Source organism: Ochotona curzoniae, unplaced genomic scaffold, assembly GCF_017591425.1.
Source record: "Ochotona curzoniae isolate NIBS_2020 unplaced genomic scaffold, NIBS_Ocur_1.0 contig_4502, whole genome shotgun sequence".
NCBI classification, from domain to species: domain Eukaryota; kingdom Metazoa; phylum Chordata; class Mammalia; order Lagomorpha; family Ochotonidae; genus Ochotona; species Ochotona curzoniae.
Window position 1 is genome coordinate 685205 of NW_024466308.1, and position 25573 is coordinate 710777.

At 67.5% G+C, this 25573-nt stretch overlaps 3 protein-coding genes across 16 annotated transcripts in view; 2 read left to right on the forward strand and 1 right to left on the reverse strand.

The window, feature by feature from the left end:
• Positions 1-10399, forward strand: part of DNM2 (dynamin 2) — a 53197-nt gene extending 42798 nt beyond the window's left edge. For 4 of the 13 annotated variants that reach the window (XM_040986307.1, XM_040986311.1, XM_040986308.1 and 1 more), the window contains 6 exons: positions 4361-4470; positions 6376-6487; positions 6806-6970; positions 8167-8399; positions 8591-8845; positions 9090-9714. In XM_040986307.1, coding sequence (XP_040842241.1) covers positions 4361-4470; positions 6376-6487; positions 6806-6970; positions 8167-8399; positions 8591-8845; positions 9090-9159 — 945 coding nt within the window. In that variant the 3' untranslated portion in view covers positions 9160-9714. Of the gene's footprint in view, positions 1-4360; positions 4471-6375; positions 6488-6805; positions 6971-8166; positions 8400-8567; positions 8846-9089; positions 9715-9988 lie in introns of those variants that run through there. The other 9 variants (XM_040986317.1, XM_040986320.1, XM_040986318.1 and 6 more) reach the window with 3 other exon arrangements.
• A 92-nt stretch (positions 10400-10491) lies between these two features.
• On the reverse strand, positions 10492-13450 carry TMED1 (transmembrane p24 trafficking protein 1). Its single transcript, XM_040986228.1, has 4 exons — positions 13202-13450; positions 12355-12452; positions 11321-11504; positions 10492-10778 (listed from the first exon to the last, which is right to left on the reverse strand). Exons 1-4 carry the CDS (start codon positions 13448-13450, stop codon positions 10560-10562), a joined length of 750 nt encoding a protein of 249 aa, XP_040842162.1. The 3' UTR covers positions 10492-10559.
• Positions 13451-16862: 3412 nt separating this feature from the next.
• CUNH19orf38 (chromosome unknown C19orf38 homolog) lies at positions 16863-25381 on the forward strand. 2 transcript variants are annotated; one of them, XM_040986321.1, is made up of 7 exons: positions 16878-17043; positions 17339-17638; positions 19590-19682; positions 20214-20241; positions 20433-20476; positions 21591-21628; positions 24361-24918. In XM_040986321.1, the coding sequence occupies exons 1-7, from the start codon at positions 17013-17015 to the stop codon at positions 24472-24474; spliced, it is 648 nt and encodes a 215-aa protein (XP_040842255.1). In that variant the 5' UTR covers positions 16878-17012; the 3' UTR covers positions 24475-24918. The 2 variants fall into 2 exon arrangements, with proteins under 2 accessions (XP_040842256.1, XP_040842255.1); XM_040986322.1 differs by lacking the exon at positions 19590-19682 and having other exon boundaries at positions 16863-17043; positions 24361-25381.
• Positions 25382-25573: the final 192 nt, after the last annotated feature.

Below are 25573 nucleotides of genomic sequence, written 5' to 3' on the forward strand. Positions count from 1 at the left end.
GGGCTAGGGAGCATGGGGCGGGGCTGGCGGGCGGGGCTGCGACCTGTGGGCATGGCCGGTGGGCGGGCTGGGGGCAATTTTAGATTTATTTATTATTCTTATTAGGAAGGCAGATCAGATTTTCTGGAGGGGAGAGATAGAGAGGAAGATCTCAGCCGCTGGTTCACTCCCTGAGTGGCTGCAGTGGCTGGAGCTGAGCTGATCTGAAGCCAGGAGCCAGGACTGTCTTCCAGCTTCTCACATGTGTGCAGGACTCTAAGGGACTCGTTTCTCTTTATTTGCAAGACAATTACAAAGAGAGAAAGGCTCATTCAATCCCCAGATGGCTACAGTGGCCTGGACTGGGCCAGGTCGGCGGAGACCAGGAGTCAGGCACCCTGTCCGGATCTCCCACATGGGAGGCAGGGGCCCAGTCACTCCAGCCAGGACACAGGCCAGTGCCTTTCGCAGCAGCTCAACAGGGTGTGTCATGTCAGTGGCCCCCAACCTGCGTCTTGCTCAGTCCCTCAGAACATTCTGGAAGGGAGGAGTGCTTGCCGTGGGAGCTGCTGGTTAGGCCGCTCTGGCGAGCGTCCGGCCCTGGAGTGGGTCTGGTGTGGCGGCCCCAGGGAAGGCGCTCCGAGGACACGTTTCCTCCCTGGTGTTGGGGGTCCCTGCTGCCCTGCGCTGTGCCCCGGGCAGAGAGGAAGGGGCCGGCTCCAGCTCGCAGGCCTGCTGACACGTGTGGCCAGCTAGTGCCCATGCAGCTGGGGGCACTGCCCTGCCTTGGGTCTCTCCCTCCCCACCCTGCATCCCTGCTGGACCGTGTTCAGCAGTGGGGGCACGGCTGGCTGTGCAGGCCCTCATCGCAAGAGTGACCACCCAGGGCCTAGCCTCACGGGGCGTGTTTTTTTTTTCCTAGGATCCTTTTTTTTTTAAAGCAGGATTTATTTATTTTTACTGGAAAGGCAGATGTACAGAGAGAAGGAGAGACAAAGATCTTCCATCCGCTGATTCACTCCCCAAGTGGCCGCAGTGGCCGGAGCTGAGCCGATCTGGAGCCAGGAGCCTCTTCCGGGTCTCCCACGTGGGCACAGCACCATCCCACGCGGGCACACACGTGTCTTCTCTGCTTCGTAGGGCATCCCACCTGCTGCCTGCAGACCCCACTCCCCACCCCCATCCCAGGCTGTTCTCTTGAGGGTTTGGGGGTGCTGCATGGTTTAGGACACCCCACCCAGGACTGTAGGGGGCACCGGCATCATCACCCGTCGGCCAGGTCACCACTGACTTCTGACCAACGGCTTGTCCCCAAATCAAGGCTGCGGGCTCCTGGGTACTCACGTGCTGGCAATCTGCAGGGTGGGCCTCGCGTCTCGGTCACTCTACCCAGCTCAGGCCCAGTGCAATTGCCCTGAGGGAGGGATTCCGTGCCCCCCACTCCACTCTGGCACGAGGGGGTGACACACGTGTCTAGGAAGTTTCCTGAAGTTTCTAGAACCCCATTCCCATCTGAGAGGCTGTGTGTCAGCGCAGGGCCAGTGCACCCTCTGGAACCTGGACCTGACCACCGGCTCTCCTCAGAACAGCCAGTCTGGGAGGAGAGGGGTGACTGGACCACCCCCACCCCACTCTTGCTCCCTGCCTCGGCCCACTGTCGTGGCATCTTCTCAGGTGCCCAGGCTGGGGGTCCAAAGCAGAAGCCTTCCCCGGGCCCCGCTGGCGGCACAGGGAGTGTGGGCCCTGGGCAGTGAAAGCCAGCGGCCACACGCCTGCCTGCGTGCACCCCACACACAAACCCAGTGTGAGGCCAGCAGGCCCAGTCCTGTACCCAGATCCCAGCGACCACCCTAGCAGGGCTCCCCATCCAGGGACCCCCACTTTGTCAGAGCAGCCCCCCGCGACAGACCTGCGAGTAAACAAACACAAAGACGCCCTCCCCTAGTGGGGAAGGGGCTCTCGCAGGCCCCCGACACACACACACACACACACACACACACACACACACACACACAGACACACACACACACACACACACACTTCCTTGGGGCCGGCATCTGCCTGTGGCTCTCGCAGGCCCCTGACACACACACACACACACACACACACACACACACACACACACACTTCCTTGGGGCCGGCATCTGCCTGTGGCTCTCGCAGGCCCCTGACACACACACACACACACACACACACACCACACACACACACACAGACACACACACACACACACACACTTCCTTGGGGCCGGCATCTGCCTGTGGCTCTCGCAGGCCCCTGACACACACACACACACACACACACACACACACACACACACACACACTTCCTTGGGGCCGGCATCTGCCTGTGGCTCTCGCAGGCCCCTGACACACACACACACACACACACACACACACACACACACACACACACACACACCCCCGTCCTTGGGGCCGGCATCTGCCTGTGGCTCTCGCAGGCCCCTGACACACACACACACACACACACACACACACACACACACACACACACACACACACACACACACACACACACACACACACACACACACACACACACACACACACACACACACACACACACACACACACACACACACACACACACACACACACACACACACACACACACACACACACCCGTCCTTGGGGCCGGCATCTGCCTGTGGCTCTCGCAGGCCCCTGACACACACACACACACACACACACACACACACACACACACCCGTCCTTGGGGCCGGCATCTGCCTGTGGCTCCCCAAAGGGGCCGCTGGCCGGGGGCAGGTGGCACTCACCGGGTCCGTGGGGCGGCTGGTGGGGCCTGGCCGTGCCTGGCCGGTGGTGAGGCGCCGTGGCCGGGCCCAGCCTAACCAATGTGCAGACTACTGTACACGTGAGGCCCTGAACAGGTAGTCTGAACACTGGGCAGGCGAGGCCGGCTCGCCCCTCTGGGCCCCGGGGGCTGCTCCTCGGGGGGCTCGGGGCTCCGGGCCGGCCGCTCCTCGGCTCCGTGGCGCCCGTGACGTGGCAGGGCTGGGCCCCCGCCGCTGCAGCACATCTGGAGAAAGCTGTAGTCTTTCAGGAAATCCTAGGCAAGGAGGCGGGGAGGGCAGGGGAGGAGAGCTGGGGCGTGAGGGTCGGCCGCCTGGGGAGGGGAGCCGGAGCCGGAGCTTGGGGGTCGCGGCCTGTGCGCGGCCGAGCAGCTGTCTCGGGGGGCCCGGTGGAAGCAGGGGCGCATGCTTGCCTCTGTGGGTGCACGTGTGCGCATGTGCTCTGTGTGGGCGTGATGTATGGTCGCCACCGCCGCCGACCTGGGCAGAGTGCGGCCCTAAACAGTTCCAGATGTGGCGTCTCCCGCGCCGGGCTGCCCGTGACTCAGTTCCTTGGACCCCGCTGGCTGCTAGCTTCCTGCCTCTCCACACACAAGGGTGGGGTCTGCGGGGGCCTTCTGGAAACTTCCAGCCAAGGGACAAAAGCGCCTGCACAGGCCCTCCGCCGCCTCCCACCCCAACACACACATCCCTCCCCTGTCCTGGGCCTTGCCCGGGACCCCTGGTGCTTGTTTGAGCCCCCCCACACACACACAGACCAGCCTGCAGCCCACACAGCGGGGGAGGGTGCACCAGGGCCTCTGGCCGCCCCATCCCTGTGAGGTGAGGATGCAGCAGCTCAGACAAGGAGAGAACGTTTGCTATGGGCACCCAGCTGCCGTGGGGCGCAGCCACCGCATGGCGCCCAGCTGCCGTGGGGCGCAGCCACCGCATGGCGCCCAGCTGCCGTGGGGCGCAGCCACTGTGCCTGTGGGTTGCAGGGGTGGCTTGTTCCACCCCACACACCACAGGGAGGGGTGCTGCCTCTCACCTGGGCCCCCTCGGAGCCGTGGTGGTTCACGTGACACACTGGCTCGGAGGCCCAACGTGGTGCATCGTAGAGGGGGAGCTTGTCTCTGGAGGATGGAGGGGCAGCAGGTGGGCCTGGCTCCATGCATCCATGGGCTGTGTGAGTGCGGGGACCCCAGCCTGCCTCTCTGAGCACGGCAGGGGGTGGGGGTGTTCCGCGGACTAGCCGCTGCAGGTCGGGGGGCTGCCTGGAGGAGCTGCCTTCCTGCCCCTCCCTACCATCACTGCTGCCAGGAGCAGTGCCGTGGCCTCGGCAAGGCTGCACCTTGGGCCGGCCGAGGGGCGTCAGGGCCTTGGGCCCACCGAGGGGGCGTCAGGGCCTGGGCCTGGGCCGGCCGAGGGGGCGTCAGGGCCAGGGTCAGGTCCAGGCCCGGGGCCAGGGTCAGGGCCAGGTCCAGGGCCAGGGTCAGTGCCAGGTCCAGGGCCAGGGTCAGGGCCAGGTCCAGGCCCGGGGTGACCTGCTGTCCCTTCCTGCCCCAGGAGAAGGAGAAGAAATACATGCTGCCCCTGGACAACCTCAAGATCCGCGACGTGGAAAAGGGCTTCATGTCCAACAAGCACGTGTTCGCCATCTTCAACACGGAGCAGAGGTCAGGGCCGCTGCCACCGACTGTCCGCCACGGCCACTGCGGGGAGCCGGCAGGAGACGGGGAGCACCCCAGAACGGCCGCTGGAGCCGGGGAGGGGCCTGGGGAGAGGAGTGCTCACAGGAGCCCTCAGGTGGTCATGATGGGGCCCAGGGCCAGTGGGGACTGGGCTGGGAGTGGACACAGGGATGCCAGGGAGGAAAGGAGGCCTCGACCGACCATGACCCAGTGGATTCGGGGCTGAAAACCACCTTGGGTGGAGGTGGGGAAGGTGAGGCAGGGTCAGCTGGGCCCTGTGAGGAGCAGGTGTCCAGGGGAGCTGGTGGAGAGGCCCCCCCCCCAGTGGCCGGGAAAAGCTCTGAGCGCCACCTGCTGTTCAGGGAAAAGGCTGCAGGCAGGAAGGCGCAGGGAGAGGGCATCCCCTGCTTTACTGTCTGGGGGGGAGATTGATAGGCAGAGGGAACACAGTTCCCGAGTGGCATCGTGTGTCCATCCGCTGGGGCACCTCAGCCGTCAGCAGTGGCCGCTGGGTCGGGTGTGTGGCCAGAGCGCTCTGCTGTCCGGTTGGCGTGAGCAAGCCCCTGGCCCCTGCAGACCTTCCCTGACCTACAGCTGCAAGAGGGGCAAGCAGGACCCAACCCAGCCCTGGCCGGGCCTGATGAGAGGCCCTGCGTGGCCGTGACACCAGCAGCTGTCCTGTCCCTACGTTCCCCTGAGCAGGACACACTGACCGGATGTGACATTTCAGAGCAGAAAATGTCCACATGTGTGCTCTGAGGCAAGTGTGTCTGATGAACACCCCAACTTGGAGCAGGTGCAGCAGGCAACTTCCATCTTCCTCGCAGGGTGCTGCCCCTTCCCCTGGCCGACACCGTGGGGTGCGCCTCATTCCCAGATCAGCCTGTTACACGAGTTGCGTTAGCTATGCACCAGGTCGCTCACGGTCCTTGCCCTGTCCGTGCTGAGCGCAGAGCACTGGCCACCTTCTTTCCTGCTCTCGTGAGCGCAGAGTGCAGACAGAGCTTACTGTCCGTGGCTCCCTGGGCAACAGGCCCTCGGCCTCCCTCAACACAGCGGTTCCCCAGCCCTCCTGGTGCCATCCCAGGAGGCAGCATGCCCTGCCTTCTAGTGACCTCCTGAAGTCGCTTGCGGCAGCTGCCCACTGCTCACTGGCCACTGGCGAGCCAGAACCCTGTCCTGGGCCAGGCCCAGCTCCCGGCCCACGAACGGGCTCTGGTGGGGACCGTTTGGCTGCGGATGATAGGCTTTCATTGTTTTGATTGACAAAGTAGTATTCGTGATATTCCTCAGAGCAGATACACCACAGTCCCTTAAACTTTCCACTTGGGACGGGCATCCGGGCTTTCCCATGTCTTTGCTATTGTAGATTGTGCTGCTGTGGATATGATTACAGATCCCCTTCTCACACACAGATCCCATTTCCTCTGATGTCCCCCAGCATTGGGATGCGGGGTCACCCTGGGTGTTCTCCTAGCACTGTCCGTATTGACTCCCATAGTGGCTTTTGTTGTAAGATTTGTTCACGTACTTGAAAGGCAGAGTGAGAGAGGCAGGGAGAGACCTTCCACTGTGGCTCACTCCCCACGCTGGCCACGCTGGCCACGATGTCCGAGTTTCCTACGTGGGTATAGTCAGTCCCCCAAGCGCTCGGGCCGTTCTCAAGTGCGTCAGCAGGGAGCTGGGTGGGAAGTAGAGCAGCTGGGACACGAACCGGTGTTCTGGGAATGGCATGCCAGCATTGCAAATGGTGGCTTAAGGCAATATGCAGCCCCCAGCTGGGGTTGAAGTACCCCATGAGACACAGGCAGGACACGGCCCACGCCTCCAGGTGGGTGGCCACGGCCAGGGTCCCTGTCGAGCCTGCGTCCTTCTTCCCGCCCACCACAGGAACGTGTACAAGGACCTGCGGCAGATTGAGCTGGCCTGCGACTCCCAGGAGGACGTGGACAGCTGGAAGGCCTCATTCCTGCGGGCAGGGGTGTACCCTGAGAAGGACCAGGTGCCCACCATCCCAGCCCACCTGTATGGGGGCATTAAGGGGGGAGGGCAGAGCTCTGAAATCAGGACCCAGAAAGTTCTAGAACAGCAGCCAAGCTCCAGCACACTCCAAGGGGATCCCAGCTGCTCCTTCCGTCCCTTCCTCCTGTCCTTGAGGGGACGCAAGCACGTCCCCGTCCCCAGGCGATCGTGCTGCCATTCCTGGCAGTGTGCCAGCCTGGCATGTGGTCAGCCCCGGGCTGGGCCGGTGGGAGGGGGGCCTCTGTTCCCCCAGAGCACCGGCCCGGCTGACCGCTCAGCCTGTCCTCTCCCCCCGCAGACGGAAAACGAGGACGGGGTGCAGGAGAACAGCTTCTCCATGGACCCGCAGCTGGAGCGGCAGGTGGAGACCATCCGCAACCTGGTGGACTCGTACGTGGCCATCATCAACAAGTCCATCCGGGACCTCATGCCAAAGACCATCATGCACCTCATGATCAACAACGTGAGTGCCCGTTTCACAGGCAGGCGTGTCGAGGCCCGCCCAGGCTCGGGCCGCTCCCGCCCCCAGCATCCTGTCTGCCAGCCCTGGGCTCCCGGGGGGCCGAGGTCCAGCCGGCGGTCCCTTGTGGGCGTGGGTGTCACCTGCCCGTCCCCAGGACCCTGGGCTTCCAGGCCTGCATGTAAGAGAATGTGCATTTGGGCGCAGACCATCTTGCCACGCACGCCTAGTTTCTGTGTGACCCACACCTTGACTCACGTGTGGGTAGGTTGCGTGTGCATGCTCAAGGAAGGCCCGTGTCATCCTGTTAGCCATGCGGTGTCTCAGGCCCGTGGCATGTCACGGTGCCCCCAGGTACTGCGTGCACCTATGCTGCAGGCCCACGCACAGAACCGGCCTGGCCACGGTCGTTTTCAGCAACCTGGGAGGTGTCCTTGTCTGTCTGTAAGGACCTGTGGGTTTGAAGGGCACAGCGACAGCAGACCTGACCGGAGGAGACGCGGAACGAGACAGATACATAGCACGCCATTACAGAAGGGGCATGCAGGTCATAGCAGCTTCCACTGCGGTGTGACCCCAGCAGCCCACAGGAGCACCGGTTCAGACAGCAGAGGAAGGCCCGAGCCCTTGGGTCCCTGCGCCCATGTGGGAGTCCCCGATGGAGCTCCTGGCTCCAACCTGACTTGGCCCTGGCTGCTGTGTCACTCAGGTAGTAAGAAAATTATTTCATTTCTTTGGAGAGACACTGGTTCACTCCCCACGTGGCCACCGTGGCTGCAGCTGAACCAATCCGAAGCCAGGAGCCTCTTCCAGGTCTCCCCCGCGGGTGCAGGGTCCCAAGGCTGTGGGCCGTCCTCCACTGCTTTCCCAGGCCACAGGCAGGGAGCTGGATGGGAAGTGGAGCAGCCGGGATTAGAACTGGCGCCCATGTGGGATCCCGGTGCTTGCAAGATGAAGATTTACCCACTGAGCCATCGTGCCTGACCCACAAAAACATGTTTTCTTAAAACCAGGGGTCGCTGCCCCTCGGCAAACCCTCCACAAACCCTGCGCACGGTTTTCAGAATGCTGCCCTATCGCAGTGAGCTCGTTCCTTTAGTTCTGGCTTCTGCAGCCTTGCGCCCCGTAAGGGACGCCACGGCCCCACAGCCCGCCACCCGCAGCGCCCCTTGCCTGACCGCACCCCGCCCGGCCCGCAGACCAAGGCCTTCATCCACCACGAGCTGCTGGCCTACCTGTACTCGTCGGCTGACCAGGGCAGCCTGATGGAGGAGTCGGCCGAGCAGGCGCAGCGGCGAGACGACCTGCTGCGTATGTACCACGCGCTCCGAGAGGCGCTCAACATCATCGGGGACATCAGCACCAGCACCGTGTCCACGCCCGTGCCCCCGCCCGTGGACGACACGTGGCTGCAGACTGCGAGCGGCCACAGGTGGGCATGGGCCACAGCCGGGCGGCGGGGGTGGGTGCGAGGGGTGCAGGTGAGCCTAGCGGCCAAGCCCAGGGCCCTGGGCCGCGGGACTGCTGGGCTCCTTTCTGGAAGGTTCTGTGCCTCGACGGCTGTGCTGGGGCAAGGGAGGAGGCCCCACGCGGCTCACAGCACACACGCCCTTCTCTCCGCAGCCCCACTCCTCAGCGCCGGCCGGTGTCCAGCGCACACCCGCCACCGCCAGGCCGGCCCCCAGCCGTGAGGGGACCCACCCCGGGACCCCCGCTGATCCCCGTGCCCGTGGGGGTGGCAGCCTCCTCCGCACCCCCGATCCCGTCCCGGCCCGGCCCCCAGAGCGTGTTCGCCAACAACGACCCCTTCTCGGCCCCGCCTCAGATCCCGTCTCGGCCAGCCCGGGTCCCCCCTGGCATCCCTCCGGGAGTGCCCAGGTAAGGCCACGCCCATGGTGCATGGGGCTGGGCAACGCAGGCCCCAGAGGGGCACGCAGTGGGGCTAGGGACTGTGCTGTCACCTAGCCCGCAGGGCGCACCTGCCCTGCCCAGGGTCACCCAGCAGTGCAGTGGTGCGGGGGTTGGAGGTCGGGCGCCTTGAGGGGCGGGGGGCTGGGTCCCCACCATCGCCGGGCCTCACCCCGCACCCCCTCCCCGTCCCGTCTCTCTCTTCTCTCTGCAGCAGAAGGCCCCCTGCGGCGCCCAGCCGGCCCACCATTATCCGCCCAGCCGAGCCCTCCCTGCTCGACTAGGCCATGGGGGGGTGCGTTTTCAGGGGGGCCTCTTGCAGCCACAGTGCAGGAGCTTCCACGGCCCCTAGGCCCCACCAGGCTCCCTGTGGGTGGCCCCCGCCACCAGCGCCTGCCCCAGGCCCGTCCCAGGCTGGACAGTGCAGTGAAGGGCCCAGGCCAGGGACACCAGGCCCTTGCACTCTGGGGATGGGGCTGGCAGGAGGGTGGCTGCTAGGGGCTTCCAGCTGGAAAAGCCCATGGAGCAGCCTAGAAGCAGGGATGCAGGAGTGGGGGTTCCTGTGGGGCGGTCCCCAGCCCATGCGTGAGTTTCCTTGCCGCCCCAACACAGCCACCAAGGTGCCTTTACCAGGCTCAGAACCCTCCTAGCCCTGGTCTCCCACCCTCCTCTTCCTCCTCCTGGGCCCCCAGGGTGGCCCAGGCATGGACTGGGGGCTGCGGGCATGGCCAGAGCATCGGCGGGCTCTGCCAGCAGCCCTCACGCACCCCCTGGGGTGACCCCTCGAAGTGCCTGTACACTCTGAATAAACTCCAATAAAGGGAAGATGCTCCCACGGCTGTGTGGGCCTCGTGTGTGCGTGCTCAGGCTGTCGCCTCGCAGCCTGCACTCCAGCCGGCACTGGGGCCGGGCCTCCCCGACGCCCGGGTCACCGTCCCCCGGCCGGCACTGGGGCCGGGCCTCCCCGACGCCCGGGTCACCGTCCCCCGGCCGGCACTGGGGCCGGGCCTCCCCGATGCCCGGGTCACCGTCCCCCGGCCGGCACTGGGGCCAGGCCTCCCCGACGCCGGGTCGCTCTTCACCTTTGCTCTCTGGTTTCTGTCTTGTGCCCAGGCGACCTCCTCCGTCGGCTCCCAGCAGACCTTTCTTCTGAGCTTCGTGGGAGCGCAGCTGCCTCCCTTGGGGGGGCCAGGCCTGCCCCAGCGGGGGTCCCCGAGCCCCCATCACCAGACAGTGGCATTCATGACCATAATTTATTAACTGTGCCGTCAGGGGTCCCATGCAGGCTCTGGCCGAGCTGCACCATGGTTCCCCACCCTGCTCCGCCGCCCTCAGCTGGGGCCCCACAGGAAGAGAGGGTATGGGGTGCACTTGCGAGGCCCCTGTCCCCAGCACTCCACTCCTGGGCTCACTGCACCACCGGCCCCCACTCGCTGCCTCCACGGGCTCCCCAAGCCGGCCTCGCGGACCCCCTGCATGGGCAACGGGCTGGAACGCGTGGACTAAGGCACAGTGACGGGGAGGGCCCCCAAGGGTGGCCGCCACACGGCTGGCCCAGGCCACGGCGCCCCCGGCCACAAGCAGGCCCCCCCCCCGGGGCGGGAGGAGTGGCTGCGCCGGGCCACAGGAGGCTCCTCGGGTGGGCCCCCACCCTGCACACACACTGCACACGCCCGTGCTCGGGCTACGTGGGCACGGGCCGCTTGTCCTGGAAGAGGCGCTTGAGGGTGCACACCTGGAGCACGGCCACGAGCAGCAGCACGGCCACGTTGACCGCCGACCAGAAGTTGACACGTTCCAGGTTGCCCTCCTGCAGGTTGCGGTCGCGTGCCTCGAAGGCCCGCAGCAGCGTCAGCACCTGGATGCACCGCTCCAGCCGCGCCCGCATGGTCTCCACGGACTCCTGGGGGCGGGAGGGGCGGGTGAGGCCTGCGCCAGCCGCCCTGGCAGCCCTCCCAGCTGGCCCCACGGCCCTGCGCCGTTACTCTGCCATCCTGTGCCTATGTACCCAGGTATAATTTTTTTTTTTCTTGATACAAATTGCCTGAAAGCCCTTAAAACCTACATGTGGGGCGGCCAGGCCTCACAGGCGCCGCCAAAGCAGCAGGGCTTGTGTCCCGGCTGCTCTCTGCTCCTGGGAAAGCAGCAGAAGATGGTGTCCTGGACCTCGGGCCGGTACCACCCACGTGCCAGCCACGTGGGAGACCCAGACGGAGCGCCCGGCCCAGCTGCGGCTGCTGTGCCATTTGGGCAGTGAAAAAGCAAGCACGTGAAAATCTCTCTTATGTAACTGCTTTTCAAATAAATAAATATGAAAAAAATAAAAAGAACAAACCCTACGTTTGGGCTATTTTTTTTGACACCTAAGAATTTGCATCCGAGAGCTAGGCTGGGGCGGGGAGGCCGGGCGGCCGGCTGCGCGAGGTGGCCCCCCGACCCCCAAACCTTGATGTCCTTCATCTTGATATCCAGCGTCTCCTCGGGCTGCACGGCCGCGGCCCAGCCCTCCGCCTCCTCGTCGTCCTGCAGGCTGTCAAAGAGGAGCTCGAAAAACACCAGCTTCTCGGAGATGGTGCTGAAGGAGTTGTCAAAACACAGCTTGTAGTCACCGGCCTCCGTGGGCTCCACGCTGCACAGACAAGACGGGCACCCGAGGTGAGCCCCTGTGGGCCGCAGCAGGGCAGGGCCGGGCTGGACCGGGCAGGGCAGGGCAGGACAGGACAGGGCTGGACAGGGCAGGGTTGGGCTGGACAGGGCAGGGCAGGGCCGGGCTGGACAGGGCAGGGCAGGGCTGGGCAGGGCAGGGCTGGACCGGGCAGGGCAGGGCTGGGCAGGGCCGGGCTGGACCGGGCAGGGCAGGGCAGGACAGGACAGGGCTGGACCGGGCAGGGCAGGGTCGGGCTGGACAGGGCAGGGCAGGGCAGGGCCGGGCTGGACTGGGCAGGGCAGGGCAGGGAAGGGCTGGACAGGGCAGGGCAGGGCTGGGCAGGGCAGGGCTGGACCGGGCAGGGCAGGGCTGGGCAGGGCCAGGCTGGACCGGGCAGGGCAGGGCAGGACAGGACAGGGCTGGACCGGGCAGGGCAGGGCTGGACAGGACAGGGCTGGACCGGGCTGGGCAGGGCAGGGCTGGACAGGACAGGGCAGGGCTGGACCGGGCAGGGCAGGGCTGGACAGGACAGGGCAGGGCAGGGCAGGGCAGGGCAGGGCTGGACCGGGCTGGACAGGGCAGGGCTGGACAGGACAGGGCTGGACAGGGCAGGGCAGGGCTGGACAGGACAGGGCTGGACCGGGCTGGGCAGGGCAGGGCTGGACAGGACAGGGCAGGGCTGGACCGGGCTGGACAGGGCAGGGCTGGACCGGGCAGGGCTGGACCGGGCAGGGCAGGGCCGGGCAGGGCAGGGCTGGACCGGGCAGGGCCGGCCGTAACCTGAGGCCACCTGTAACCCAACCCCGGCGAGGCGGTGGAGAGCCACACTCACGTGTGTAGCCCGTCTGCCTTGCGGGACTCGCTGACCAGCAGCACGCCCTGAGGGCTCTCCAGGGTGAAGTCCACGTCCAGCCCGGCCCCTCCGATCACCTGGCAGGGGCCACAGGTAAGAGCGAGCCAAGGGCCGGGCCGGGAGAACGCACGCGCGCACACACACACGCACACACATATGCACACGCACACACACGCACGCGTACACACACGAGCACACGCACACTCACGCACACACACGCGCTGTCCACCACCAGGGCCAGACACCGGGCTGGGGGCCGGGGAGGGGCTCCCCTGAATGATGGAGCAGCCACGCCCCCTTCTGGGCTCCACCCTATCCCCCATCCTCCTTTGCTTGACCACGCCCACTCCAGACTACCTGTCGACAGGCCCCGCCTCTGCCATCTAGCCACGCCTCCCTCCTGACTGGGTCGCATCCTGGAGATGGACCCGTCAAGGCTCCTCCTCCTTTGTTTGGCCACGCCCCCACTCAATTTGGACCAACCCCAATGCCACGCGTCACTCCGCCCCTTGCTCGGCCACGCCCCTCGCTGCCTCTAGCCCCACCTCCTTCAACCCAAACATCGCCCCGCCCCCGGAGGGAACCCTCTCCCTGGGCCCGCCCCTTCCTCTGGCCCCGCCCCTCACTGCCTCTAGCCCCGCCTCCTCCCAGGCAGCGCCCCGCCTCCTGAGGGGCCGGTCTCCCTGGCCCCTCCCCCTCCGCTGGCCCCGCCCCTCACTACACCAGCCCCATGGGGGCCCTCCTGGCTCTGCCACGCCCCCCACTGCCTCTAGCCCCGCCTCCTCCCAGGCAGCGCCCCGCCCCTGCGCGCTGGCCCCGCCCCCACCTGGTACTCGGTCTCCAGGCTGGCATTGGCCGGCGCCGACTGATAGAAGCACTGCCTCCTCCCCGCGGGCAGCAGGAACGTGAACTCGCCGTCCTGCACGGCCGGGGGCCCGGCGCCGCGCACGCCCGCGGGCGGCAGGAGCAGGAGCAGCAGGAGCAGCGGGAGCAGCGGCGGCCAAGGCGGCAGAGGCGGCATGAGCCGTGGAGGCGGCAGACGCGGGGCCCGCGCCCGGACCGCGCCGCCCGCCATCGCTCGGGTCACCCCTCTGCGCCGCGCCGCGCCCGCGGCCCCTTTAAGCGCTGGCCCCGCCCCCGCAGGCCCCGCCCCCGTCCGACGCCGTCCGAGCTGATTGGCTGTCGCTGCCGCGCTGCTGCGAAGGACCCCAGCCGCCCCTCCCGCGCCGAGCGCGCCGGGCTGCCCGGGCTGCTGCCCGATGCAAATGCGCGGCCGGAGAGAAGCGGCCTCCCCGCGGGAACGCCGCACTCGTGCCCCGGCGGGACGGGGAGACGTGGCCCGTGATCGTCGTCCGCGCGTGACACGCGAGCATCGCCCGCTCAGGCGGTCACGGGGACAGCCCGGCCGGGGCCTGCGGGCGCGCAGTGCGCCTGCGCACGGCCGGGCGGGCTCCCCGAGCGCGGGAGTTCGAGAAGCTGTTGAAGCTCCGGCCCGGGCCGCTCGGGGAGTCGGGCCTGAGGGGGGTCGGGCCTGAGGGGGTCGGGCCTGAGGGGGTCGGGCCTGAGGGAGCCGCGGGCCTGAGGGGGTCGGGCCTGAGGGGGGCGGGCCTGAGGGAGCCGCGGGCCTGAGGGGGTCGGGCCTGAGGGAGCCGCGGGCCTGAGGGGGTCGGGCCTGAGGGGGGCGGGCCTGAGGGAGCCGCGGGCCTGAGGGGGTCGGGCCTGAGGGAGCCGCGGGCCTGAGGGAGTCGGGCCTGAGGGGGTCGGGCCTGAGGGAGCCGCGGGCCTGAGGGGGTCGGGCCTGAGGGAGCCGCGGGCCTGAGGGAGCCGCGGGCCTGAGGGAGCCGCTCTGCCCGGCCGCCTGGGGTCGCCGCCGCCTCCGAGCCCCGTCCTCGAGGCGCGGCCCATGGCACGGCCCCGGGCGGCCCGCAGTGAGCAGGAGCCCGTGTCCAGGCGAGAGGGGCCCCGGGGACCCCCGTCCTCGGTCACACACGCGCTCCTGGCCTGGCGCGAAGGCCGCTCGCGAAGGAGCCGTGGGCACAAATGTAAAATAAGAAGAGAGAGACACAGGCTGATGCTCCGACAGCCCCAGACGGACGTGGCCGGGGCAGGGCGCCCTGGGCCGTGGCCGGAGGACTTGGGCTCCCCGCACGACGGGTTCTCTCTTTAAACATTCATTCATCTTTATTGGAAAGGATGTACAAAGATCTTCCATCCGCTGGTTCACTCCCCAAGTGACAGAGCTGAGCCGATCCACAGCCAGGAGCCAGGAACCAGGACCCAGGAGCCTCTCCCGGGTCTCCCACGCGGGTGCAGGGTCCCGAGGCTGTGGGCCGTCCTCCACTGCTTTCCCAGGCCACAGGCAGGGAGCTGGGTGGGAAGTGGAGCTGCCGGGACTTGAACCTGCGCCCCTATGGGATCCCGGCACATGCCAGGCGAGGCCGTAGCCCCCGAGCCGTGGTGCCCTCTGCCTTCCGCTGATTCTAAATGCTGCCGTGATCTGCGCGTTATCCACTGCAAAGTTAGAGACTCTCCCATCCCCTCTTGGCCGGGTTAGCCAGGAGCCAGGGGCCGCTTCCCGGCCTCCCCCTGGGCGGGAGCACCCCCAACCTGTCACCCCCTGCCTCCCGGGGTGTGAGAGCCTGGTGGGCCTGGAGCGGGTCCCTTCACAGCCCGCCCACAAAAGCTCGGCTTTCTGTTCTTTGGAGGGGTGGATAGACCCCGGAGGAAGAGTGCCAGGAGACGGCCGTGCTGGCCGTGGTGACCCTGGCCTTGATGGCCACGATGGCCCTGGCCGTGCTGGCCGTGGTGGCTGTGGCCGTGGCCGTGGTCGTGGCTGTGGCCGTGGTCCTGGCCGTGCTGGCCGTGGTCGTGGCTGTGCTGGTCGTGGCCGTGGTGACCCTGGCCGTGCTGGCCGTGCTGGCCGTGCTGGCCGTGGTCGTGGCTGTGCTGGCCGTGGTCGTGGCCGTGCTGGCCGTGGCCGTGGCCGTGGCCGTGGCCGTGGCCGTGGCCGTGGCCGTGGCCGTGCGGCGCTGCGTGGCCCCGGCCTGCTCTTCCCGGCTGGCATCCTGTGTTTGTGCCGCCTACCTGCGGTCACTGGCTTTCACTTCCGCCGCTCTCTGGGAGTGAAGGAGGAAGTCCTGTGACGTGGCTTTCTCCTAGGTTTTTACCATCGAGCCTCATATTAATGTAACATTACCGGAAACGCGGCGGCCGTGGAGTTGGGGGTTCCGACGCAGGCGTGTCCCAGCTGGCGCCGCCCGCCTGGCCCTCCCGGGCTCTGGTCGGGGCCCTTTGCCTTCCTGTGATGTCTTTGGCCTTTTTGTTGTGGAGTTGTGCAAGACTTTTCGCGTGAAGCGTGGGCAGCGAACCAGAGGATGGGAGACGTTTCTAACCGCCTGCTGGCCCCTCGCTCGTTCACTCTCCCGAAGCCCTCGGTGGCCCCAGGGTGGGTCCGAACCCAGAGCCCGCTCCCACTCCGGGTTTCCCATGTGGACGTGGTGACCCGGTCCTTGGAATTGTGCCTCCGGCTCCTGGTGTCGGCAGCAGCCTGGAGCCCGGCTCACGAGCTGGCTGGCAGACCAGCATCCTCAGCACCGCTGTGCAGCTGCCTCGGGCAACGCCCACGCGACAGTGAGTCGGGGCAGCCAAAGCAGCATGCGTGGCACCGGCATAGCTTTGTGTGTTTCTGTTTGAATAAAATGACTTGGGGCTCAATGATCTCTGGCCAGTGTTGTGGCATCGCGGGTTAGGCTGCTGCCTGCGGCCGTAGCGTCCTACGAGTGCTGTCTGTCCAAATCCCAGCCAGTCCAGTTCCAGTTACGCTGCCTGCTCACGTGCCTGCCCGTGCTGGCAGCGGGTGGTGGCCCAAGTGCTCGGTCGCTGCCCGCCATGTGGGGGCCCGAGCAGCCCCAGCCGTCTCCAAGATCTCTTTCTTTTTGAAAGGCAGAGTAACAAAAAGATCCCCCTTCCACTGGCAGCTTCGAGTGGCTGCCAGTGGGGGCTGGGCCGGGGCTGGCCGGGGCTGGCCGGGCAGCAAGCAGCTAGAGGGACCTGGAGCTTCCTCCAGGTTGCCCACCGGGGTTGCAAGCCCCCCAAGCCCTCTTGGGCCGTGTGATAACGGGGCTGTGTGGGCGTCCTTGCGTGTGTCTTAGCTGGTGCATCCGACACCCGCCCCCGAAACACTCCTAGCTCCAGCTGACAGAGCAGTGAACTCAGGCGTCGGGCGTCCACCCTGCTCCTCCACCCACACGTGCCCTGGTTCTGTTCCTCTCTGACCTGCGGCTGCCGGGGCCGTGGCGTCGTGGGCGGCAGCTTCTCACACAGCCCCAGGTCTGTGTCTGGCACACACAGCCACACCTAACCGTGTCCTCTGGCTGCACTTTTTCCCGCCCTCTATTGAGGGGGACAGTGTGGCCAGCGGGGCGCAGAGAGGGGCAAGGGGTGAGGGTGGGTGTGGGGCAGATGGCAGAGCTGTGTGTGTGTGTGTTCGCACAACTTCCTGCAAGTGAGGCAACACCGAGCCCTGCTTCTCCTTTCCCGCAGCGACAGCAGCAGGAGGAATCGGTGGGGTGCCCCGGGCCCCTCCGGCCTCCCCTGCCAGAACCCCGGGCCGGCCGGGCAGCCGCGCTGCAGCAGGGATGCCCTGGATGGTCCTACTGCTGGCAGTCGGTGAGTGCTCCCCTCACCCCGATGCCCTAAGGTGGCCTCGGCGCCCAAGCCCCGACCACCCCACCGCTGGCCGGCTGAGCCTGGCGCAGGGAGAGCCTCGGGGTCCCCGCAGGGGCTCGGCTTCTGCAAGCCTGGCTTTCCCTCCCACACGGCCTGCTGCCCACTGCTGCGGAGTCACCGCTGTGGCTACAGAAGGGCCAGCGTGGGAGGGTAGGGGTCTCCGGGCTCCCGGTGCGTCTGAAGGGCAGCAGAGGAAGCCCAGAGAGGGTCCCACAGCCACGCCCCTTCCCCGCAGGCTCCGGGGCCATCCCCGCGCCGTCCATCCTGCTGGTGGCCCCCCACCCGAGCAGCCAGGAAGACCCTGTCCACATCGCGTGCGTGGCCCCCTGGGGCTTCCCGGGGGCCAACTTCACCCTGTACCAAGGCGGGCAGGTGGTGCAGGTCCTGCAGGCCCCGGCCGGCCAGCTCGGCGTCACCTTCAACCTGAGCGGCGCCGCGGGAGGAGCCACCTTCCACTGCCGGTACGGGGTGCTGGGCGAGCACGGCCGGCCGCAGCTGTCGGACCTCAGCGCGCCCGTGCGCCTCGCCTCGCCAGGTAAGGGGGGGGGGCCCGCCCGACCACCAGGCCACCCCTCCAGGGGCCCGCCCCTCCCCGCACGCCGCTCCCCGTTCCTCAGGCGTCGCGGGGTGCAGGGCAGGGCCCCCATCGCACCTGCGCCCCCAGGGGCTGCGCCCACCCGAGCTCCAGCCACACCCAGGCGTGGACGAGAGAAAGATGAGTGAATGAGGGACCTGCCTGCAGCTCCGGCTGGGCATCCCCCACGTGGGGCAGGGCCGCCGACCTGAGCCGGACACGCTCCCGACCGGGGTGCATGCTGGCAGGGAGCTGGGACCGGACGGACGCAGCCTCCCCCATTCGGGCTGTGGACAATGGTCTGTGTCCTTTCAAGATCTGTTTAATATGTATTTGTTGCAAGGCAGAATTGCAGATAGAGGGCCTGTCTGCTGGGTCACTCCCCACATGTCCACCAAAGCCAGGGCCTGGCCGGCCTGGAGCAGGCAGGGGCAGCGTCCCCAGCGCCTGGGCCGCCTTCCACGGCCTGGATGGGAAATGGAGCAGCCGGGCCTTGAACCGGTGCTCCTGTGGGAGGAACACACAGCGAGCGGGCGGCCTGGCTGGTGCAGAGTGAATGAATGAGGCGGAAGATGGGGCAGGCAGGGGGACAGGGAGGGAGATGGCCAGGGGCTGCCCCGCAGGAGCAGGCAGGGACCTGGGGTCTCAGGGCAGCTCCCGGGTGGACCGGTCACCTGGCGCCTGGGCTGCTGAGGGCGAGGGTGGAAGGAAACCGGGAGCCCACGCTGGCAGAGGTGGACCCTGTGGTTTGCAGCCGCCGCCAGGCCAGCCCCAGCCCGGCTGCGATGACAGGGATGCCTCTGTGCTCCGCCTGGCTCCCCGCTTCCCCTCCATCAAAGCTGCCTTCTCTGCCCTCGGCCACTCCCACCCAGAGGGGTGAATGCACAGGGCCCCTCCTGAGCACACCTGAGTGCCAGCCTGTCCCCTGCTGGCCTGCTGCCACCACCAGGAGGGCGTCTGCGTCCCCAGGGCCAGCGCTGCGGTGGCGGAACCCAGCTGCAGGCAGCACCCCAGCGCCCACTGTCTCGGGCCACACACGCTGCTGGCACTGTGCCGGCTTCAGGCACGGCTGTCCGCCAGCCTCTGCACAGATTTCGGAAACCCAGCGTGGGGGCTGAAGTGTGGCAGCAGAGCAGCCCCCCACGTCAACACCCCCACTGCACTGCCCGGGAGGCGGCAGGCCATGGCTCAGGTCACCCAGGTGGGACTTCAGGTGACAACTTGTCCCTTTAACAGGCCTCGTCCCTCCTTTTGTGTCTCTGGGGGCGAAGCAGCAAAGAAGGAGCTGTCTCTCCACCTTTCAAATAAATGCAGTGCGGGAGGTGCGCAGCGCAGCGGCAAGGCAGGCTTCAACACCCCCGGGGCGCCGGTTCGAGTCCCAGCTGCTCCACTTCCCACCCAGCTCCCTGCCTGTGGCCTGGGAAAGCAGTGGAGGACGGCCCAAAGCCTTGGGACCCTGCACCCACGTGGGAGACCCGGAGGAGGCTCCTGGCTCCTGGCTTCGGATAGACCCAGCTCTGGCTGCTTGGGGAGTGAACCAGCAGATGGATCTGTCTCTGTCTCTCCATCAATCTGGCTCTCCAATAAAAATAATTCTTTTTAATTGGGGGGAGGGGTGACGAAAACAGAACGATGTTAGCAGTCCCTAGCCACCGGCTGCTTCCTCTTTATTCCGAGGGGAGTTCCGAGTGGCAGGCCCTCCCTCCCATGGTGGCTGTGCCTGGATTAAACGCTGCAGGTGTTTTGGGGGGCCCCCCGTTCTGCTTGCCTCCATTCCAGGTGCTGCACGCCCGTCCCTGAGCCAATCCCGGTTGTCAGGGGTGGGATATGCTAACTGGCCAGGATTCCGAGGGTGTAGCCGGGCGCTTGGTCGGGGGCGCGCGAGCAGCTGGCTCTCCGTCCCTCTCTCCAGTGCCCGCGTGGATCCTGGCACTGTCCCTGAGTCTGGCTGGGGTCGTCCTGCTCCTTGCTGGGCTGCTGGTTATCACACTGGTCGTAAAGAAAGGTAAGCGGCCCCTCCCACGGGCCCACACCGAAGGGACTGGGTGCTGGCGGCCAGCGGGCGGGGGCCTTTCCTGCCTGTGACTCCCAGTCCCCAGGGCTGGGCTAGGCTGCAGCCAGGAGCCAGGGACACCACCCTGGTCTCCTCCCACTGCTTGTCTGGTAGGTGAGCAGGGGAAGAGCTTCCATCTGTGGGCTCACTCCCCAAGTGACCGCCACAGCCAGAGCTGGGCTGATCCACAGCCAGGAGCCAGGAGCCTCTTCCGGGTCTCCCACGCGGGTGCAGGTCCCCAGGCTGTGGGCCGTCCCCCACTGCTTTCCCAGGCCACAGGCAGGGAGCTGGGTGGGAAGTGGAGCTGCCGGGACTCGAACCAGGTTCTCCCATGTGCATCTCACTGTCAGCTGGGTGGCTGGGCCACGCCGCCGCCAGCCCCTACGTGCATCTTAGAATTCCATTCCTCCCTGAACTTGGGGTTTGCTGGCCGCCCGAGCAGGCCGAGGCTGCAGCTAACACGCCCTTGTTTATTTGTCGCAGTGAAAATGCGCAAGTTACAGAAGAAGAGGTGAGACCCCTGGAGAGCCCACTCCCCTCTCCCAGGTTGGGTGTGGCCCTTCTCCCTGCAGCCGTGCGTGGGCACGGGGGGCACCCGTGGGAGGGAGGTGAGTGTGGGTGGGTGGGCGTATTCTTGGGCCGCCCACCCTCCCCAGCACCAGCGGCGTGCTGCCTGGCTCAGCTTCCTGACCCTTTTCACAGGGAGCGCGATTCCTGCTGGGCCCAGATCAGCTTCACTTCCTCAGGTGTGTGCCCCTCGTGCTGCCCCGGACCCGGACCCTCAGTCAGCTCTGGGGGGCCCGGCCGCCCACCCTCTCCTCGCCACCTTCCTCCCACGCCCTCCGCTTCTCCCCTCGCCCACCCGGAACCCACACCTCTTCTCTTTTTAATTCATTTTGCTTTTACCGGAAAGGCAGATGTACAGACAGGAGATAGAAAGGTCTGTCCGCTGCTTCACTCCCAGTGGCCCCACGGCCTGCGCTGCGCCGAGCCGGAGCCGGGAGCCTGGGTCTCCCACGCGGAGCGTCTCCTGGAGTTGGGGTCCCCCTTGCCTTCCAGCAGTGCGGTTCTGCCGGCTCCACGAGGGGGCGCGGCTCTCCCGGGACACCTCATGCCCTGCGGACTGGCAGTTTTCCCTTTTTAGGATCAGTAACGGTACCTTTGCTTTTTGCTATCGGTGTTGTTATTTGAGAGGCGGCGCGATAGAGAGCGCGGGGAGAGAGACAGAGATCTCCTCCTGCTGTGCTTCGCTCCCCAAAACCTGCCCCCGCTGCCCCTGGCTGAACCCCGAGCCCGCAGCAGGGCCCAGGCGCCGGGCCACCGGCTCGCAGGAGCGTCAGCAGGGAGCTGCGTGGGACGCGGAGCGGGCAGGAGGGCCTGGCGTGCCAAGCCCTGCCCTCTGGCACTGCCTTGGGGAGGCCTGGCGCCATCCCCCTCCACACCCGCTCCCCTCCGTGGATTCTAGACCCGGGGGTGTGGGCTGCTCCCCTCCGGCCAGCAGCATCGTGGCTCTGCAGGCCAAGCCGCCACTCGCAGGGCGGCATCGCGGAGGGGTTCTGCTGACGGCCGGAGCTGAGCTGATCCACAGCCAGGAGCCAGGAGCCTCCTCCAGGTCTCCCATGCGGGTGCAGGGTCCCAAGGCTGTGGGCCGTCCTCCACTGCTTTCCCAGGCCACAGGCAGGGAGCTGGATGGGAAGCGGGGCAGCTGGGACAAGAACCGGTGCCCCTATGGGATCCCAGTGTGTGCAAGGCGAGGACTTTAGCTGCTAGGCTACCATGCTGGGCCCTCATTAAATAAATCTTAACAAGACAACACAAAACTGCTGACATGGGATCCTGGCTTTTCTCTGTGTGTTTCAGACATGGCCTTCGATAACTCCCTGTTCGCCATCTCTATGGTGAGTGGACGCTGCTCTGTGAGGGTCCTGACAGCGGGCGTGGGGGCGGAGCGCCCCTACCAGGTCTAGTGCCCGCTGCACAGGGGTGACATGTCTGGAGGCCAGCATTGGCTGGGAAAGTTCTGGGGTGCTGTCCTTTGGGGGAGCTGCGGCTGTGGGAGGGGCGGTCGGTGCTGGCCTGGCACTCAGTCGGGGCCGGGGCACGCGGTGGTCTTTGGGGATGGCTCGGAGCTGGGCCCGTCTGCGGGTGCGCACCCTCTCCCGGGGGTGCCCAGCTTCCATGCTCTTGGGAGCGTGCCTGGCCCTTGGCTGGCTGCCATGGGGCCGTTGCTGGGCACTGTCCTGCTGCCTCAGGGCTGGGGTCCCTCCTGGGCCTGCAGCGCACCAAGTGGCCCTGTCCCTGTTGAGAAGGAGAGCAGAGCCCTGACCGGTGTGGGAAGGCCACGAGGCCCACGTGACGGGGCCTCCGGGGGCCGTGGGGGCCCAGGCAGGCCACGGGGACAGCCGTGTCTTTTTTTTTGGGTGGACGGGAGGACGATTAAGGCCTCTGGGTTCCCCTGGCCCCTTCTCTCGGGGGGAGTGACAGGATGAGCGGCAGCGAGTTAGCCAGCCCGTGTGCCAGCCGCGGCGGGACCGTGCGGGACAGCGACGGAAGAATCGGGTTCCGGCGTGGCTGCGGCCGGGCTGGCTGGGGAAAGGGCAGAGTGTGGGTCAGGGTGGGACGAGGCGGCGGGCGAGGGGCAGCTGGGACGGGCCAGATCGCAGCTGGAGCCTGGTGAGCCTGTAGTTTGCAGGAAAGGTGCTTTGGTTTTGTTTTAATCAGAAAGATTTACAGAGAGAAGGAGAGACAGAAAGATCTTCCATCTGCTGATTCACTCCCCAAGTGGCCGCAGTGGCCGGAGCTGAGCCGATCCAAAGCCAGGAGCCAGGAGCCTCTTCCGGGTCTCCCACGCGGGTGCAGGTCCCAAGGCTGTGGGCCGTCCTCCACTGCTTTCCCAGGCCACAGGCAGGGAGCTGGATGGGAAGTGGGCCTGGCCCAATAGCGTAGTGGCTAAAGGCCCCGCCTTGAACGCGCTGGGCTCCCATGAGGGCACGCTGGGGCCTGTGCTGGTCCTTCTGTGGCCTGTGGGTTAACATGGCACGTTGTTGCCAAGGATTGCCCACGGGGTGGCAGGTGTGCGCACATCCTCTGTGGCGAAATTCTCACCCGCGAGACGGGCAGTGTAGTCCGGGTGTCTCATGGGGTGGCGGGGTCCCAAGGCCCTGTGGCATCACCACCGTGTGTCAGGGCTGGAATTTGAACCCAGACACTGCAACCTAGGGGCTGTGTGTGTTCCCAGGCGCTGCCCAACCTGTGGCCTTCGGGGTGGCCCTGTCCTGGGGTGGCCCTGGGGTGGTCCTGCCCTGGGGTGGCCCTGTCCTGGGGTGGCCCCATCCTGGGGTGGCCCCATCCTGGGGTGGCCCCATCCTGGGGTGGCCCTGTCCTGGGGTGGCCCTGCCCTGGGGTGGCCCTGCCCTGGAGTGGCCCTGGGTGGCCCCGTCCTGGGGTGGCCCTGCCCTGGAGTGGCCCTGGGTGGCCCCATCCTGGGGTGGCCCTGTCCTGGGGTGGCCCTGCCCTGGGGTGGCCCTGCCCTGGAGTGGTCCTGGGGTGGCCCTGCCCTGGGGTGGCCCTGCCCTGGGGTGGCCCTGCCCTGGAGTGGTCCTGGGGTGGCCCTGCCCTGGGGTGGCCCTGCCCTGGGGTGGCCCTGCCCTGGAGTGGTCCTGGGTGGCCCTGTCCTGGGGTGGCCCTGGGGTGGTCCTGCCCTGGGGTGGCCCTGCCCTGGGGTGGCCCTGTCCTGGGGTGGCCCTGCCCTGGGGTGGCCCTGCCCTGGGGTGGCCCTGTCCTGGGGTGGCCCTGCCCTGGGGTGGCCCTGTCCTGGGGTGGCCCTGCCCTGGGGTGGCCCTGTCCTGGGGTGGCCCTGTCCTGGGGTGGCCCCATCCTGGGGTGGCCCTGCCGGGGGAGGTGCCCGTGTGGCCCCCAGGCTGCCCCTGTCCACTTGGCGGATGGCCCAGCTCGTTCCTCCCCAGTACTGCCCCCTCCAGCATGTGGGTCAGCCTGTGCGGGACCCTGGGCTGGGACGGGGAGGGGGCCGTCACCCAGTCTGCAGACGGGTCCTGGGATGCTGCCCATCTCACAGGGGAAACTGAGGCACCCAACAGCGAGAGTGGCTCAGCTCAGCTTACAGTGCCAGGAAAGTAGCACAGGCAGAAGGGGGCACGGAGGGCGGGGCCTGCGACTGGGGCGGGGCCAGACCGGTGGAAGGGGCCTGCGACTGGGGCGGGGCCAGGCCGGTGGGAGGGGCCTGCGACGGGGCGGGGCCAGGCCGGTGGGAGGGGCCTGCGACGGGGGCGGGGCCAGGCCGGTGGGAGGGGCCTGCGACGGGGGCGGGGCCAGGCCGGTGGGGGGCTGAGACGGGCGGGGCCTGCGCTGCTGTTTAGTGGGCGGGGCCGATCTGGGTGGGCGGATCCTGGGGCGGGGCTGATGCTGTAGAGCACTCCCGAGCTGATGGGTGGGGCCGAGCCTGGTGGGCGGGCCCTGAGTTGCCTGGTGGGCGGGGCCCGAAGCCTGGTGGGCGGGGCCGGCCTCGCGTCAGGCGAGACCACCCCAGTGCAGCCCGGGCAGCTTCGTGCTCAGAACTTGGGGTCGCCCGGCCTGCCCCCCGTAACCCAGCGTCTCCCCCGGCCCCACAAAGAAAGTGAGCTCGGACGACGACCCCGGAGCCCTGGGCGGACCCCGCAAGCGGCCCACCTCCACCTCTTCCTCGCCGGAGCCCCCCGAGTTCAGCACCTTCCGGACCTGCCCCTGAGCCGCGGCCCGGGGACCCCCGTGCGACCCGGGCGTGGGGGCGGTGGGGAGTGGGGGGCGGTGGGGAGTGGGGGTGCGGCCCCGGGGATCGCATCACTACTGGAGGACCAGCGGGGGGACCCCGACCCCTCTGGGGAGACCCCGGCCCCTCTGTGGGTCCCGGGCCCTCTGGGGAGACCCCGGCCCCTCTGGGGAGACCCTGGCCCCTCTGGGGGAGACCCCGCCCCTCTGGGGAGACCCTGGCCCCTCTGGGGAGACCCCGGCCCCTCTGGGGAGACCCCGGCCCCTCTGGGGGAGACCCTGGCCCCTCTGTGGGGGTCCTGGCCCCTCTGTGGGGGTCCCCGGCCCCTCTGGGGGAGACCCCGGCCCCTCTGGGGGAGACCCCGGCCCCTCTGTGGAGACCCCGCCCCTCTGGGGGAGACCCCGGCCCCTCTGTGGAGACCCCGACCCCTCTGTGGAGACCCTGGCCCCTCTGTGGGGGTCCCCGGCCCCTCTGGGGAGACCCCGCCCCTCTGGGGGAGACCCCGGCCCCTCTGGGGAGACCCCGCCCCTCTGGGGGAGACCCCGGCCCCTCTGGGGAGACCCCGGCCCCTCTGTGGGTCCCAGGCCCTCTGGGGAGACCCCGACCCCTCTGGGGAGACCCTGGCCCCTCTGGGGAGACCCCGGCCCCTCTGGGGAGACCCCGGCCCCTCTGGGGGAGACCCTGGCCCCTCTGTGGAGGTCCTGGCCCCTCTGTGGGGGTCCCAGGCCCCTCTGGGGGAGACCCCGCCCCTCTGGGGGAGACCCCGCCCCTCTGGGGGAGACCCCGGCCCCCATTTTGGAAAACCTGGTTTCAGCTGTGTCCGGGTGCCAGCGGATGCAAGCCCTCTCTCTGTCTCCCTCCCTCTGTGTACTTGAAGTTTGAAATAAATCTTATTTTAATAGGAGCACAATCATAATGACCCACACTGCCATTCCACGTTCGGAGCCGCAGGGGGCGCCCGGGCAGCAGGGGCGGGGCCAAGGGCGGAGGGGCGTGGCCCCGGGGCGACCACGCCCCGCGGCGTCGGCGTCGGCGTCACAATGCCGGGCGTGGCCCCGCCTCGGCGTGCGTGCGTGCG